This window comes from Solea senegalensis, linkage group LG18 (assembly GCF_019176455.1).
Source record: "Solea senegalensis isolate Sse05_10M linkage group LG18, IFAPA_SoseM_1, whole genome shotgun sequence".
In the NCBI taxonomy this organism is placed as follows: domain Eukaryota; kingdom Metazoa; phylum Chordata; class Actinopteri; order Pleuronectiformes; family Soleidae; genus Solea; species Solea senegalensis.
The window spans coordinates 8,870,369-8,888,356 of NC_058041.1; the positions used below are offsets into that span (position 1 = coordinate 8,870,369).

General features: G+C 43.4%; 1 protein-coding gene across 2 annotated transcripts in view; it reads left to right on the forward strand.

Moving 5' to 3' along the window:
* Positions 1-15,559, forward strand: part of sdk2b (sidekick cell adhesion molecule 2b) — a 72,914-nt gene extending 57,355 nt beyond the window's left edge. The window contains exons 39-45 of one of the 2 annotated variants that reach the window (XM_044013832.1): positions 649-774; positions 1,679-1,843; positions 2,274-2,414; positions 3,558-3,717; positions 7,960-8,089; positions 12,752-12,808; positions 13,355-15,559. In XM_044013832.1, coding sequence (XP_043869767.1) covers positions 649-774; positions 1,679-1,843; positions 2,274-2,414; positions 3,558-3,717; positions 7,960-8,089; positions 12,752-12,808; positions 13,355-13,825 — 1,250 coding nt within the window. In that variant the 3' untranslated portion in view covers positions 13,826-15,559. The remainder of the gene's footprint in view (positions 1-648; positions 775-1,678; positions 1,844-2,273; positions 2,415-3,557; positions 3,718-7,959; positions 8,090-12,751; positions 12,809-13,354) is intronic. The other variant, XM_044013834.1, reaches the window with a different exon arrangement.
* Positions 15,560-17,988: the final 2,429 nt, after the last annotated feature.

The window sequence follows — 17,988 nt, forward strand, 5'->3', positions numbered from 1 at the left end:
GCTAAATATTCACTTATACAGGGGTGTCAAACTCAAATGACCTGGGGGCCAACGAGCATCTAGTCTGGTCAAGAGGGGGCCGACATAGAGGAAAAAAAGAGGAAAAAAACAACTATTTATAGCCGGTGGGCAATATAAGATATTCATTATGATATAAGACAGAATTGCAAAGTAAAAGTGCTTGTTTTGATATAAAATGATAAACAATAAAACATATTTATGATGTACAAAAACAGAGAATTAAATTGAAAATTTAGCAAATAATGACGAGGATAATTGTGATTAAATATATGTAATTTCATGTTGAGTTTAGTACATTTAATTAAACAATGATTACAACCGAATGTCTTATTACTATTATAGTAGTCCGCTCTGCTTTCGGACGTCTTTATTTTAATAAATCTCCACTGCTGACCCTATTGTTGCTTCTACTTCGGTTGAGACATTTTTGAGAGGGATAGTGAGGCGTTTTAGGTTTTGTAGTGTTTCCCACGCATGGCTGTAGGTTGCTGTGTTGCTGACAATCTGGGTATCAGACTGCAATGAGCTGTGTTATTGGGCAGGTGGCGGTGGGCGGCACAACACACCAAAACATAAACCGAATAATACATTTCTTACAAAAAAGCTCCTTTAATTATTCCTCCTCAGGAGCCCCTGGGCCGCCTGGAGAGCCTTTTATCACTCGCCACGGTTCAGGCCTGACCATCCACTGGACCAGTGGAGACCCAGGACGTGCTCCCATCTCACGCTACGTCATCGAAGCCAGACCTTCAGGTACGAGCCTCATTTGCACAAGCCAGTCAATCAACACTTTAGTCATTAATTTGTAGGCTTTTTCTTTATTGCCACTTAAATGGTTTGATTAAGATAAGTGGTGTAAAATGTCAACATCTGCTGCCCCAGTGTCTGCGTCCCTGGCATTTTAATGGGTTATTGATTGAGCTGCTGCAGTTGAGACAATTGGTATCCGGTTTCAGTTGTGATTGACACCACTTGGGGAGGGTTAAGAGGGTGATGGATGGAAGGTAACTCACAGGGGAGGATGTGTTTCATGATTTATAAGTGAAAATTGAAGGGGGGTGCTTAATTGTAGGATTTTAAAAAGCGTTATCCACGACTGTGTAGCTAAGAGCCAGTATCCAGGGAACAATTAAGATTAAGCCCACATCCATTTCCCTTATGTTATATGCCAAGTGTCATGACTCCCTGCAGACTCGTATAACTTGACGACTTGTTTTTGTCGTGAAATCAAATTTCCGCAGCTTCTCTACCTTTTGCCAGAAATCAACGGCAAGACTGATGAAGTCAGGCTGTTGTTTATGTTTGTGTGCCCCATTAAAAAAAAGACAAAAAAAAAACTTACATGGCTGTTTACAAGAAGCAGTGTGTAATAAATGACTTCCAAAGCAAGCAGGAAGCCATCTAACACGGCTTGGCTTGAAAAATGGCTGCGTCGGTATTTATGATGTAGATTTGGTCGCTGTAAATTTTAAGGGAGCAGTGAAACTGATGGATTGAGTAATATTTGTGGGAATTAGGAATTACCCGGGGAGCTGCCAACCAGACTGGGGCCTTATATCAAACAAACAACCAACCTGCTAATAAAGTAATACCACATAAAATTTTAACTGTTTTGCAACTTTCATAGTCTCCTCTAACCCACTGTTGTGACTTGCAGATGAGGGACTGTGGGATATCTTAATTAAAGACATCCCCAAGGAAGCGACGCTACACACCTTCAACATGGACATGCTAAAGCAAGGGGTCAGTTATGATTTCCGAGTAATTGGAGTGAACGACTACGGCTATGGCTCTCCAAGTCTTCCTTCCCCCTCTATATCTGGTGAGTCTTAGTGTCAAATATTAAGTATGTAGTAGTAAGTTATTGTAGTATTTTTGAAAAATTGTGCTCAGTTTCCCCTGAGTTGGGAAATAGCTTCATTCTTTTTTTGTTACGTGCCCACCTGTTAGCGTAACTGTTAGCAAAGATGGTGGACACTGTTCACATTCTGGGAATGAAACAGTGTCCGCCATCTTTGCTAACAGTTACGCTAACAGGTGGGCACGTAAACAAAAAAGAATGAAGATATTTCTCGACTCAGTGGAAACTGAGGTTTGGGAAGCACAATTTTTTTCAAAAATACAATCCCTTCTCTAGTAATACAAAGCTAAATGCAAATCGGTGAAGTATTCCTTTAAGAAGTTGGACTTCACAGAAATACAGCGGGATGTTGTTTAACAACAGCAAATTCCTAATGTTCTGTTTTCTCCAGCCCAAAAAGTGGCACCTTTCTACGAGGAGTGGTGGTTCCTGGTTGTGGTGGCACTGGTGGGGCTCATCTTCATCCTGCTGCTGGTTTTCATCCTCATTATCAGGGGACAGAGCAAAAAGTACGCCAAGAAGTCTGAATCAGGTTAGTGTGCGCACATCTCAAAATGAAATGGGAGCATTGTAAGACTACAGAAGCCTTCAGCCTTGGTTTTTTTTAAGCCAGTGGCACAGAGTTTATGTTTTTGGTTTAAACCTAACAGATTTTTGATGAGAAAAAGGCTGGAGGGTGAAGTAGGGAAGCGGGAGAACCGGGCGGGGGGGTCATATTTGTCCATTCAGTGCGGCTCTAAAAATCTGTGGGTATTTCCTTCAGCTCAGCACTTATGCAGTGGCTGTTAAGCTGCCAGGCAGGGGAGGAGAGGGGGTCCCTGCGGGTCACTGCCCATCTCTCTGACTGACTGACAAAACAAGAGGTTCCTTCTCTCTGCAACACAAAGACACTCTCAAAGCTTCCATATCCCCAGGCATCTGGCCCAGGCCACTGGACCTACCCAGTAGATTTTATTTTTTTTGGGGTGTTTGCATAACCAATCATTGACCCTGAGTGGCCCAAGAGCAGCCACGGAGGTCTTGAACACCCATAACTCTTGCGATTACTTAAAGTGTTTTTAACCTGTAACATGGCACACGACAGCCTCTCCAGTCATTAATCTGCTGTAGAGCAGCGTGGAAAATTGTTAATTCTGGGACCATATCGTTTGGGCAAAATCATTTATCAATTACTCTGTGTGTAGTCCACTGAAAGTAAAGGCTTTTCTGTGCTGTCAACAGAAAATGTCTTTTGTCTTTAGATATTTAATTAAATGCCTTTTATTTAATGTAAAATACATGGACATGCAGATCTTCCATCGCAGTCAATTTCTGTGGTATCTAAATCCAAAATGCTTCACACTCATGTAATGTAATGTCAGCTATTTTTAATTGTAGACCTCATCACTAACGGTCTCTTTTTTGCCGGTGTGTTTTTATATATACATGTGTTATATATAAATGCTTTAAATCAATCTTCAAGAGTTGGTACCATTCATGTGTCTGTTACCCTGTTTCCTAGTTCACGCCAAGTGAACCAGCACATTTCCCCAAAACAATGCACTATTGCATTAAGTCACAATCATTTGCAGCTTTTTCATCATTTTTAATTTTTTAACCCCTCTATACTATACGTTCCATCCATTCGTCCTCCCTCACACTAACCTCTCTGTCCGTCTGGCCTGTGGTCACACAGTGACTTTGTATGTTTGTCCAGGCAACAACTCCAACTGTAACGCTCTGACGCACGGAGACATGGTCAGCCTGGACGAGGGACGCTTCCCCGCTCTGGAACTCAACAACCGACGGCTGTCTGTGAAAAACTCTTTCTGCCGAAAGAACGGAGTCTACACCAGGTCAGTCACCCGCACGCTGAACGTTTTAAGTGCAGATGGTGTTTGAATTTGAATTAAATGACCATATGGTAACACAATTGTGTTACTGCGTTGGAAACTCTACCTTGTGGTACTTAAGCCTTGTGGAAAAAAGCACACCCTCCTCCTCCAGGAGTTAAATTCACACTTTGTACGAACAGGCTGACAATTCTGTTGTAATTAGCTTTTGTATTTCAGTGAATCCCTCTGTAGCTCATACATGCATGCTGAGACGGTGGCTGTGTTAACCAACACCTGTGCTAAGAACACCACAGGGACCGAGTCACAGTGACATCTTGGGATCAGACTGTATACTTTGCATTACTAGTACCTGGGTTTGGGTAAGATGGGGATTTAGGGACAGCTGCACTCATGTTCGGGACAGTTGAAAGGTTTGCAGCTATTTGTCAGCAGATATCATATCGTTCTGTAGTGAAGCCACAGGTGCACTACTGTCTCCGCCTCTCTGTGTGCGTTTGTCCTGGAACTTAGATCGTGTATAAGAATGCGACCAATTTGTTTGGGTTTGTGCATGTGTCTGACCTTGAGGACATCAAAGCAGGCCCAAGGCTTTGAGGAGCTTCCAAGCAGCTTCCTAATATGTCCCCAGCTTGAAGAGATGGGAGTGAAAGAATGTACAGATGTACTCTCCGAATTGCAGCTCTTTCAAGTCGGCCCCATGGCAAAGAACCTCAAATCCTAACACCTGAGCCTCCCAGATTAAAGATTAATGCCACATCTCGATCTCTGATCTCCGAATACCAATGACGGGATGAAATCCCCTGCCTGATATCCAGATCAGAAATCAAACACACTCTTAATTCCACGGCAGTCATTGTAATTCTGTGCTTTGTCAGACAGCCTAATGCCATTTATGGTTGATTGTGGAATGAGATTTTCTCCGTGCGGAGATCGTTTGTTCAGCGTTTAACTCCGAGAGGGTCGATGGCAGTGAATCACTGCGGTTCACTTTTGGTAAGTGACAATTTATTGGGGTCACTACTTAAACTGTCAATATGCCACTTTATAAGTGTTAGAAGGCTTAACATAATGCTTATAAAGCCTTAAGATTTTACTGTGTGTAACCCTCAAGTTAAAATGCACTCACAGGAATGTGAATGTTTTTTGGGGGCCAAGGTTCCTCCAGGAGGTCAATGTTTTAGCTGCCTGTACGATAACGAAGGGGAGGATTATCTGCATCATCTCTCTGTGCGTGCCCATTCCTGTGAGTGCCTGTGTCGTTCTTTTTCAGCAGTCGGAGATCTGCTTTGACACACTAGTTTGCAGTTTTAAGGAGGTCTCGGTGAAGTAATTCAGTGTCACTTAACACGGTTTTAAACACTCCTGAGTGACAAAGCTCTTGAACACTTAAGACATGTTAATGAGTCCCTACAGGCAACGGTAGCAAGAGCCTGATAATGAGTAAAGACTGGGGGCAGATTTGATTTCACCCCGTGGTTCTCATTTCGTAGCCCGACATGCTGCTGACTGAACGTTGCAGCGAGTGGATTAAGAGGACCCTTCTCAACGCAAGAGAGAGCTGATAAATAATTTACGCCTCACTCAACAGCGACAGTGTCTGAGGGTCAAGAAGAACGGCTCAAAGTGGGCCGGGCTTCCTTAAACAGGCAGTTTATAACAACTTCCCCGTAGACACACAATAGAATTTCTCGTGGTCGACTCCAGCTCTCTTTGTTTGATTGTTTCATCGGGGGAAGGAACTGCTGATGAATTCAAGATGCGACTTGTTGGGAATAAGCTCAGAGGGAAAGACAGAGAAGAGATTTTTTTTTTTTTAATTTTCTCTGCAACAGATGGACATCTTGCATTTCTTAACCAAACAATGACACACTGTTGCCCTTAGCAAGTCACATGCCGAGGCTGTCAAGGCCAATTAACAGACTTGACAGACGTTCCTTACATCTATACATCTATCTATTACGGAGGCAAGCGCCATCTAGTATGGCCTTTTAATGCTGTTAATGACTTGTCCTTATCTTGCTATAATGAATAATTCATTACTGAAGGAACTGAAAGACAATCACAATTAAAAAAAAAAAAAAAAAGAAAAACCTCACACATGATTTGTTGTCTTAGATTTACTTAATTATGATGTTTTCACAGATTGTATTTTAGGATTAAAGAAAATATATCGGAGGAAGTTAATTACCAGTGAGTATGTACATTACTTAATTAGGCATTCACAGTGAGAACTGCATCTCCAATCGTTGTCTTCCATTTTACTAGAAGTCTCCACGTGTCTGCAAAGTCAGATAACGTTATACACGGACACTTGAGATATTACACAAATCGGCACAAACTTTGGTGCACGTGGCACATGAGCAGCTCTGCACGTCCCACTCCTCCACTCGTGCTAAATGAATTAACTCTAATCTAGTTTGTTATTACTCATCAGGGTTATTAAATACCAGTTTGCTGTGTGATTTTCCCCGCGGCATTTTGTCCGCACCAAAACACTAACCCTTGTGGGGGGAAAAAAAAAAAGAAAAAGAGAAAGAAAGAAGCTTGAATTCACCCGCAGCATTTTTGAAATGTTTTTGAAAATATGTTTATTTGGAAAATAACTTAAGCAAATGCAGTCTCCATGTGTAAAGCAACTGTGTGCGCTGCAGCCGCGGCTCCCCCGGCACCGGTTGACAGTGTGGTCTGGGAAGTCAACAGGAGTCGGCATGTCCCACTGCTCTCTGCCAAACCAGCACCAATCGGCAGAAACAGATGCATGTTTGTTTAGCAGAAGCGGGGACACTGGGAAGTCCCCCCCACCCCCGATATTTACTTAAAGATCCTCTCACAAGAGCGCACCATTTTAGGAATTGTTGTTCCCCAGTACTTCGTCTTACCCCTACCCTCATTTTTCCTCATTCCTTCCTTTCTTTCAGCTTTCAGTTTCACTCAACACCTCTTCTCGACCTCACTCTCACCGCACACTCCCTTCGGCGTTCCACTCTTTGCTCAGTCCCATCACTTACACTCCGCAAACCTACATCCGAGCTACATATTTGATTGTCGCGGCGCGCGGCCGAAAGTTTAATCCACGCCATCGCTCATGTTCAGGCTCTGATAACATTTGCCGGGGGGGGGAAAAAAAGCCGGAGGCTGCCGTTTGTGTAATGACCCCTCGAGTGTCGCAAGAGTTCAATTTATGATTTAGTCACAAGGGCCCAGTGGTTTGACATTCCACAGACCACAATGAGGAGCGAATCAGGGGAAATATTCATTCCAGGAGAGACTGAATGTAGGCAGCGAGCCGTCTCATGAGTTTCCTGTGATTCTCATCTAGCTGCGCTCTCACTCACAAAGATAGTAATGCCTGTATTTGAAAGGGAAGCACTTGGCGACCTAGTCATTGCAAACTTGCGCTCAAAATCATTTTGTTAATGCATATTAAGAAGCCCTGATGAGTGTGAACGTCTAATTTCAGTCAGTGTTTATAGAATTGTACAGGAACACAAAATATGAATACAGCAAAGTCTCTGAGAGTTGAATATGGCAGTTTGTCTCGTTGATAAATGACAGTAGGTCACAAAGAATTGGACGGTGTAAAGGTAAAAATGGTGATTGAGATAACATGCAACCTTCCACACAGTCAATCAGACTGAGGATGTAATGTTCTGGAACACTGGGCCACGGGGACACAAGCTGCAACAGCTCAGCCAGATTATTAAAGCACTTTATTTGATGATCCCTAGAAATGTCCCACTAGGACGAGTTGAGAGTCTTTACGGACATGGTTTGCATTTGTTTTCCCTGATAATTACACGTTCCTGCAATACCCATCCATTATCTATATCACTGATACTTCAAGGGTCAAAGCAAGGGCTGGAGTCAGTCCAGATGACACTGGGTGAGATTTACGGTCCACCTCTTGGACACGTGTCACCAGTTCATCATAGAACCAACGTACACGGACAGGAGGAAGCTGGACTACCCAAAGGAAACTCACACAAACAATGGGAGAAAGTGCAACCTCCACGCGGGCCCCAGTCAAATCAATAGCAACTTAAAGCGACCAATGTCACACTAAATGTCGTCCCATCTGCCTTTTTTTGTTCCCAGCTGTGTCCCAGGCATCTGCAATTAGTTACAAATAGAGTTAAATTAGAGTTGAATTAGTTTTAATAAACAAACAGAGGTGAACACATTTATATGGTTAAGGACAAGCAACTGAATTATTCTGATATTCTCCCCCTATGCTTGGCCCAGGTCTCCCCCCAGGCCCAGTCCAGGCAGTCTTCACTATTCTGATGAAGATGTCAGCACAAAGTACAACGACCTGATCCCTGCGGAGAGCAGCAGCCTCACTGAGAAACCCTCCGAGATATCAGACTCACAGGTAACGTAGCAATACTCGTCGCCCGCACACCATTTAGTATGGCATTTGTGGGAGAAATGTCCATAAACTGTCTGCATTATCTGTTCAATCAGAGTCCGTACCTGTCTGTGTGCGCACTCAGTCATCTCCTTGAATTCAGCGTTGCATCGTCAGTCGTGTACAGTCTCACGTGTCAGTTCACACCGTCTATGTGGTGTCCTTTGTCATTCAACTAAATGTGTTCGACCTGCAGAGGTCGCGTGATACCGTTACAGTGATGCATGTGGTGAAGTGTGTGTGTGTGTGTGGGGGTCAATGTCTCTGCTCACAGGAAGCAGAGCAGTTTTTATTCCAGGCAGTGACCTGTGGAGAATGTTGCTCCGCAAACATCCACCTGAGATCCAGGCCACTGCACTCATCCACAGCTCTCGTTATGTAAGACGGTGAGAGCTGATGGACTGTGCAGAGGTTTTTTTTTATGGCTCGTTTTTGTACTGCTGCTCCATTCCAGGCAGCCTATCCAACTTTCCAACTGGATTTTCAAGTTCAGTAAGTGAGTTTAGATTGAGTTGGGGGAAAAAAAGAAAAAATCTGATTCTCTATTTTTCCATTGATCTGTCTGTGTGCCCTCTACCGTGATGTCTGATTCTTTGAGTTTTGATGTCTGATTGTTGGGGGGTCAGTATGGGACTTCCCTTTACTTCCTCTTGTGCTTTGATCTGCATTTTTACTTCTCCATGTGCATCTCTGATTTTGTTTATGTCACCCCCCCGACCACTGCAGCTTTCTGTAGTTTGAGTGAACCCAGGTACAAAAAAAAGTCTCCACTTGAATTTATAGGGGCCTTAATCCCATTTTTTAGATTAAAGACAATGAACTGCTACAGACAGGACCTTTCTCAGAATGATAACAACCCCCTTGAAATGAAGCATTTCACCACCTGGCTGACATATCTACCATTCGCACTTGCATATTGTCAAACGTGGCACCCCCCCCATGACAATGCCTGTCTGCTGCCACGCTGCACATCCAATGAGCTCACGTTACCTTTGATGGGATAAAATACACAGAGCCTTGTCTATTACACCAGAACTCCAGTGCCATCCCCCCTGACAGGCCACCACATCAGCACCCAATGGTGCTGTGGAGATATCTTGGAATGTCCTTTGAAGTTTTATTGAGCGGATAACTCTGACCTATCAGTATGACACTGTGCCGTCTGTCCTCTTTAATCCCGGGGGCTTCCACCAGCAGGTATAAGTTGACTATTGTACTCCTCAAGAGGGGATTTGGGAGAGACTAACATTGACTTGGCAACTCAACAAGGCCACCATTACTGCTTTGCTTCCCCGCAGGTAGAGAGAGGCCTATTGACGTCCATTCTTTTTCCTCTTTTAGAATTCTTGTTTTCTCAGGTTGTTTCTGTGGCAATGACTTTGTTTCATTTAAAGCCACAACCAGTCGAAGACAGACGATCACATATTATTTGCGTCAGAGATGGATTGCAGATACTGTTTTGTTTTTTTTCTCCTGAGTGGCATTCAGTGTCTCTTTCTTCCCTCTGTGTCTGTCTGGGCTACTGTAGCTTTTTATTTTATTTTTTTTGGCAGAAGCTCAACTGAGAATACTGTTTGGATTGTTTCCATCAACAACGCCACTTTGTTTTGACAGTCCGAGGTATGATGTCATAATCCAGAATAAGATAACATTTTGACCCAAAATAAATCAATGTAATGTTTTAAAGTGAATCTAACAGCACTAATGGCAACCAAAATCCCTTAGGATTGCAATTGTTTAGATGAGATACTACCACTGGAGTGGTTGAGGAGGCCTAGATGGAGTCAAATTTATATCCTCCCATTCCTGTTTGTCCTCCCGATCAAAATACCAAAAAACAAACATATAATATGAACGTCTCTGGACTTTTTTGTTATTGTCTTTCTCCCTCAGGACCCCTTATTGTGTTCACGTCATCAATGAGAGTGACATGAGTTAGCAGGCCCCTTCTCTTTAAAAAAAAATCCATAACTATGGGACAAAGGACTGACCCACTCTTTGGTATTGTGTTATGCTTCAACGTTTGCGGGGGGGATGGGAGCCCTGCTAAGAAAAGAGTTTGTTGTTTTGGTCTTGTGTTATTTAATAAACCCTAGGAAGGTTATTTACAGAGCATTTTAACAATCTTTGAATTACAATGTGGAGTCATAATTACAAATAAAACCAAAAATGGTTTAAACGCGATCCAAGATGACAACATATGCCGAGGTCAAGGATCAAAGTTCTTAAAGATAAATCGTCTGAACATCTGCCTCTCTTTTCTGGTAATGAACAACTTAGCTCCAGCAAACAGTCAATTTGCTGCATATCTGATACGCCTCCTCCGCCGCCGCCGCGCTTCTCTCCTTCTGTCCCCCTCACTTTGCTCCTCAACCCACGGTGTTAGCAGCTGTAAACAAGAACGCACAGCAACTCCATTACACTGATGATAAAATAAACCACTGTGCGGGTTTCGCCAGCTAATTACACATATTTCTTAATCCGTTATTCTGCCTAATTTAACATCATAATGATGAAAAAATGTTTAATAATTGACACTGGCAGCCTGGTGAACGTCTGCCTTACACATAACCTGCATAAATAAGACGGAGGCTCCCTCGAGGCACGAGTGCAAGGCTGCATTTCATGCTTAAAGCCTGTTTCTGTCACAGAATGCAACTCTAGTAATTAGCCTGTAATGAGTTTAAGTAAGGAGCCGTTTCACCTGCCATGGCCTCCCGAGAGCCACATTTTCAAGCATCCTCACTGGAGGCTGCTCAGTTGGATCCTTGAGTTATTTCTATTAAGACTGATGATGGAATGAGAGCAGCATTGGGGCAGATCGGAGTGGTGTTGCTTGTGTAGGACATTTGAAGACTCTGAAGAACATCTGTTGCGCACTTTACTTGCCAGGCAGCAAAAAGGCAGGAGTAGGACGCAGTTGTCTGCACACACTGGTTCCTACGTGCACCGCACACACAACAAAAGCGGTGTCTGATTTCTACATGCGGTGTTAATTCCTTTAGGGTGAGGTAACGCCACTTGAAGTGGCTCGGTGTGTTCCGTCGGTCCATTGTGAATGGATTTTGTTATGGTGTTGTTGTGTTGCCTAACGCAGCGGCATGTTTGGAATGCTTCTCAACACGGGTTGGCCAACAATATCACAAACACGCACAGTCACTGATGTTGCTCAAACTCGGACTCTCCTTATTCAGTTGAACGGCGATACAAAGTGAAAATCTGATGTTTATAATTGTTTTCGGAGCGTTGAGCGAAATCATTGAAGTGCACAGGAAATAGGAGGGTCACTTTCCTATGTTTTGAATCAAATGGGATAAAAAAAAAAAGACTGTTTAACTTACAGTTCGACCCAAGCATTTCCTGTTTGGACATCTATAAACCTGAAAAGTCTCTGTATAGGGTTTTAGTATGGGGGGGACGGGGACGTGAGGGAAATGTGAGACTACCCGCCACATTCATCACATATGTGCTGTGCAGTATCCAGCAAAGGATCTGAGCTGTGGCATGTAGCCTTTGTGCCAGCAACCATGTTTCTTTGTGGGAAGATGGAACATGATAATATGATGAGCTGTCCCGATTGTTGGCGTCATCTATACAGCTTCATGGAGGCTCATTACTTGTTTCTTAATACCTATTCATAGTCTAAGCTGCCACGTTATTTTTGCGACAGGTTTGGCAAAGTTTACATTCTTGCATCCAGGTGATTCATGACAGGCGTGCTGGCCAATTGGCCGCTTGCTTATTTTGCATTTAGTTGCCCATGAAGAAAAAACACCCAAAGCTTTATTTTTGTCTGGTAAATGGAATGTTACTGAACAGGAATATGATGGTGTTACTAAACCAGCCTGCAGCAAGGTGGAGGGTCATTGACAGGAATTTCTTTACAGATGGCTTGAGTGGAATTCAAACCACCTTCCGTGTAAAATAATTTGTCTTTCTTCTCAGTTCAGCTCCTAAAAGTCAATTCTGTTCCCCATGCTCAATCTACAGTATGTTTTTTGTTTTCATTTTATTATTAGCCTTTCACACGATTCACATGGAATGACACAAAGGGGGCCCCCTTCACACCTGGCATTAGAATGCGTTTTTCTGTGATCAGATTAGTGATTGGATATTGCTAACATGCGTCTCGGGTGTCCACATCACACAGTCATACCCGCCTTGTGTCACCGCCCCCCTATGTGCACCGTCAAATCAACAACAACAACAACAACGTTAGCCGCAAGCGAAGCCGCGCTATTGTATGGACTCCTCTTTGCTTTTCAAAGCAGGAGAAAAAAAATCATCTTTGACAAGCGAGAATCCGACGGAAGCGGAGGAGGCTGCGCCACGTTAGCTGTGCTCGGAGCCATCACGTAGTTGTTGTGGGAGGATCGGAGACGCATCGCATTTACACTTCCGTTCAATCTGGTCTCAATGCGTCTCTGACCAACTCCCGAAGTGGTTTGGCAGATCCGATTTGCAATCCGACCGCAGAAAACGCATTCCTAATGCCAGGTGTAAACGGGGCCTCTGAAGGTCGATACATGTACGTATTTATGGTTTTTAACATCATCATGACTGGGCCATTTGAATCATTCTGTTATGGCGATGTACTGTAAAACCCATTGTTCTGTTCACCCATAGGAGGCGCTGGTGTTTTCATATGGGACAGGTGGCCTACATACACTTCCACTGCATTTGGTGAGGTTCCTGTAGCTGCCTGCTTTGAATGTTTGTAGCCTGATAGATGACTGGTTCCTCTAGCTAGTCCCTATTCAACCTTCTTCCTCAGATTCTCATCAGGTATAAATGTGGTACACTGTGTTATACAATATATGGGGAGGATACTGGGATTTTATATCCCGATCCCGATGCAGTCAGTCCAGAGACCGGCTGCGTAAAATACTGAAGATAAATTGGTCTTTGCCATTTTGTGTCAATGGTCCGTTCTCAATGCACGCTCCAGTAACAAGTCATCCTGCCGTACTCACGCTTTTGACCATTTTTGACGTCCATGTGTACTTGTGTTGTGTTGTAAGTGTGTGTGTGTGTATGTGTGTGCGCGCGCATGTGTGTATTATTTAGACAGGGATGATGTGAATTGACGACTATGCCCACAATAATTCAATAACTTCATGTCCATTTACATTTATAGCCCCAGCATCTCTAACTGCTCTCCATGGAAACACTGCAAGAGCTTCCAACTCCAACTCATTAACTCAGTTCTCCTTCTCCTGTCTTTCACAGGGCAGTGACAGCGAGTACGAGGTGGACCCCAACCGACAGAAGACCCACTCCTTTGTCAACCACTACATAAGTGACCCCACCTACTACAACTCCTGGCGCCGTCAACAGAAAGGCATATCCCGAGCACAGGCCTACAGCTACACAGAGTCTGAGTCAGGCGACCCGGATCACTGCGCCCCACCGCCACTGCCTCCTCTACCTCCACTTCCACCTCAACTCAGTTCACCTAGTCCCCAACCGCAGCAGGCCCAGGGACAGCCCCAGGTCCAACCCCAGGTCCAACCCCAGGTCCAACCCCAGGTCCAGCCCCAGGGCCAAGGCAGCCTGTTTAGGCCCAAAGGTAGCCGGACTCCCACCCCCTCCCAGCAGAGCTCCAACCCCCCGAGTCAGCACAGCACCCTCTACAGGCCACCAAGCAGTCTAGCTCCAGGATCACGGGCCCCCATTGCTGGCTTCTCATCGTTTGTGTAAAAAAAAGAAGAAAAAAGCTGAAAAAGACATTGAAATTTCTGGAAATATCTACCCAACTCGCATAACTTGCAGTCAACGCAATCCAGACATTTATGTCTATTTTTCCCCCCATTACTTTTAATTTTTTTCCACGTTATTTTCTTATTCAGCTTGGATACAATGCGGAACAACACTATGATACTTTGAGTTTTAGGAGCACTTTTTGTCTGTGCCAGTGTGAACCTAAATTCTTTTTACCAGTTGAGAAAATACGCTCTGCCACACCTACTGTGTTCACTTTTTTAACCATTCGCATGACTTTTTTTTTTTTCATTTAGTTCCTCCTTTTTTTTAACTTTTCTTGGAATACATTCAAATTTGTAATTTCTTTGATTCTGTACAAAGTCACAGGCTTTTTTTTGAAAACACACATGAATATACATAAATATATATATATATATATATAGTAGATGTACCTACGAGACAAAATCATATCGATGCAGATTCTGCATTGAGACTAACATGATGGAGCCATGTTGTGGAAGGGAAAGGAAAGTGTTGGATGACCTGGTGGTAAAAAAAAAAGAAAAGAATGGAGAAACAAAGGACGGACGTGGATGTGGATTTTATGCCAAAATCAAACAAGTTTTATTGTGTTGGCTGAAAGAGTTTTATGCGCACTATGGAGATTCTGTCGTGTTTCCATGGAAACAGCTCCCTGGCCTTTAGCACACAAACACTGAGTTGGACAACGTTTGCCCGCAGCCGGTCAAAAGTGACCTTGCTGTGCCCAAAGGGTCCATATGAAATGAGTGTATATCTGTTGAAGTGATTTACTCTTTTAAGTCTTCTTTTGTGAGTGTATTACAGTGAATCAAAGATGCCTTGATAGAGAAATACTTATTTATATCTGGCACCACTGACAAACTGAACCGCTTATGGTGCTCTTGACTGTGGCATCGAAATGGCTGGCCTCGCTCTGTGGGAGCCATCTTTTAATCCTTACAGATGTGGGCTGTGAATTAATTTGCATACAAAACCCATACTTTCTTTCATGCTTTGCTGGCTCACACATCAGTCTCATAACTGCACACGTCTACTGAAAACGCTTTGAGGAACTTCAAATGGAACCGAACTGTAGCCGTCTGGGACTGGTACATGTTGGCGCTTTAGCTCGCCCCGCCCCCAGAAGTGAACAGTGTGATTCTGATGAGAAACAAAGTGGATTTATCTCTGTTTTCTTTCCCTGCTCGTATAACTTGTCTGTCACTGATCGCTATCACGGGGGCAGCGCTCAGCCCGCGCCAAGAGATGATGTCATTAAATTGCCTCACCTCTTTCCCTTTTGTGTAATCAACTGCTGTGTACTATTCAGGTGTGACTGTGCTGTCCCAAATACTAATGTATGTGTGATTACACTTCTCGAGTGTAAGCTTTACAGATCATTCACTGTGTCTGGTTGTAAAGACTTTGTCCTGCAGCAACTGTAAACGTGCCTGGAGTAATGCCACAGAGGGTCGGCACTGTCCGACCACCTGCCAGGTGCATTCATAAGGCTATAGTGAAGACTCAGTGGTGTGTTCCTAGTTTCCATAGTGAAAAAAAAGGGAAGAAAAAAAAAAGTCATCTGCTTCATTTTTTTTTGTTTCTCTCTGTGGGGTAATTTCATTGTACGCAACAAATGCTTATCATGCTGAATCTGAATGAATATATGATCACAGTACATTTCTGAAAATAAATTATTTTTCAATGTTAGATCTTTGAGTGCTTAATTGCACTGTACAGGGAGGATGAAAGGAAGCCTCTGTGTGAGTGTCAAGAAAAGTGACGGGGGGAATTCAAATCATATTTCTGCTGTAACGTGGACGACATTAAACAATCTCTCTTAAACATACACTGCATTCAGTGCACCGCTGCTTTAGTGGAGGGAAAAAAAAGGCAAATTTTCTCCCTGAAACTACTGCTACACGACCTCCACTGCACATCAGTCCTCTCATTTTCACTAACACATATAGTACCAGGGAAAGACCTTCCCACAGCAGATTGTAGCCAATCTGTCACAGTGAATGAAACCACAGCACAGCAGTTCAATAAAGACACAATTTGAGTTGTCTGTATAAGTGCACATTCCAACATGACTGTTTCCATTGACTCGGCACGGTTTTCCACTAGCAACAGTACCTTGCTCCAGGTACTTTTTTTTAGTACGAGTAGGTACTATGCGTGATGTCATCAGACTACCGGCCACTGATTGGTCAGAGTCACAGGAAGAGACGTTCAACACAAAAATCAAGCCGAACACGGCTTAACAATCCTAATCTCCAACAATTACCAGGGAAATGTCTAAAATCTCAATATTTAACAGAGGAGTCTGGCGTATTTAGCGACAGCGCTAATGATCGCGACCGGCATCACAAACCCTGCCGCTGTTTTTCAGTCCAGTGACTGTGCCAGACGGAGTCTGTGGGTCAAGGAGGAAGTACTGAACAAATAGATTTATTTAACTGATTTCAAGGAGGAAGTACTGAACAAATAGATTTATTTAACTGATTCTAACGATTCAGTTACACTGAAAACAACGGCTTTACAAGTCACAGAGTAGTACCGAGTAGGTACTATTTTTGCAAAAATTTTTGGAAAACCAACCTAAACCGTGCCGTGGCAAGTCGAGTCGAGCTGGGACCATAGTGGAAAAGGGCCATAAGTGAGTGAAGGCTAAACTCCGCCTCTGTCCAGTGTCCAGATTACAGTGTTAAACTGAATTTGATTTCATCTTCTCAATGCTACCTCCAAAAACCCTTTTAGACCAGGTCTCTCTCGGTATACATCTTGACCTCAATCAAATGGGAACAAAAGCACACAACCTTAAAAAGGTGGTGAAACAAGAATCAAAGGGGAAAGGGAAATGAGAGCACACAAAGTGAGTGGTGTGCCGTGTGTAAATGTTTTGTGTAAGCACAGAGGTGGGATCTGTTGATGCCTAATTAGCTGATGAAATTCCCACTAAACTAATGTGTTACTCAGGGCAGCAATAAATTGGATCAGAAGCTGTGAAATCCTGTTATCTGGCAACAAATCCCCCCCTGTTGACTTTCTCATTTTTCTCTTTGCTTTCCGATAACTGCAGTTCATTAGCTCAATAGCCGTTCTTCAGTTGGCTGAACTGCCTTCGCTGGCTGCCGCATTAAACCCACTCGAACCACATTAAGTGATGCATGTATTCGGGGCGCGAGTAATACTTTGTAAATATTGTTTTAGTTTTTTTTTTGTAACACTGAGGTGAGCTAACAGACGTACAGTAGATGCTTGGAAGTACACGGTCAGATGGTGTTAAATGGATAACAGTCATCCCGATCCGGGGCTAACCTACTAAACACATAGACATGAGAGGAGATTAGACTGTGGAGGACGGAGCAGGGAATTGGAACGAGCATGTCCAGAGCGCTAATCCCTTTTTGGAAAACACATGGGAAATTTCTTTTTCAACAGAAGAAACGTGGACAGGACATTTCCATTTGCTGAAATGTTTATTTCCCGACGTTCTTTCTGTCCGTCTCCCTCAGGAAAGTGAATGACAGAGAATGGAACAAGCTGGTGGTCCCTGCTTAAAAGGGGACACCAAAGTACTAAATAGCCCTGAGCTTTGAGAAACACCCTCAGTTGGAATATTAATAAGATGTATTTCAAAGGAATTTGAACCCCTGGATTTAATTGCCTCATTTGTGAGCTTCATTGAGGGTGGTTTGGGGATTTGAAGAGGATATACAAGCAGGTCATTTGAGAAAGGGGATGCTCCCTCAGTGCCATTCATGAGTGCTGTTCTAATTTGCTGCTTGGTAGTTGCTAAAATTGGTTTCTGACTTGATGTGCATTGTGGGAAGTAGCATGAAAATGACTATAGCCACTTTGGTAAGTAAATTTACCCAAGCCTCACTTTCACCCATCTAGTGGTTTTGCACAGTGTGTGGTCTAAACAAAATCACCTACCTGGAGCGCCCAGGCAACTGAAAATTGTAACTTTAATTGTTGTAGGATTAAGTCAAATTTGGTCACAGTTGTGTTCATTTCTGCACTGGTTTGTTTCCCCCTCCCCAGAAAAGAGTTTCCCTTTTGTCCTAATTTCTTACTGTAGCCTTCCCAGGCTGCATGCATTATATAACGTTCAACACAAAGCCACACAAGGA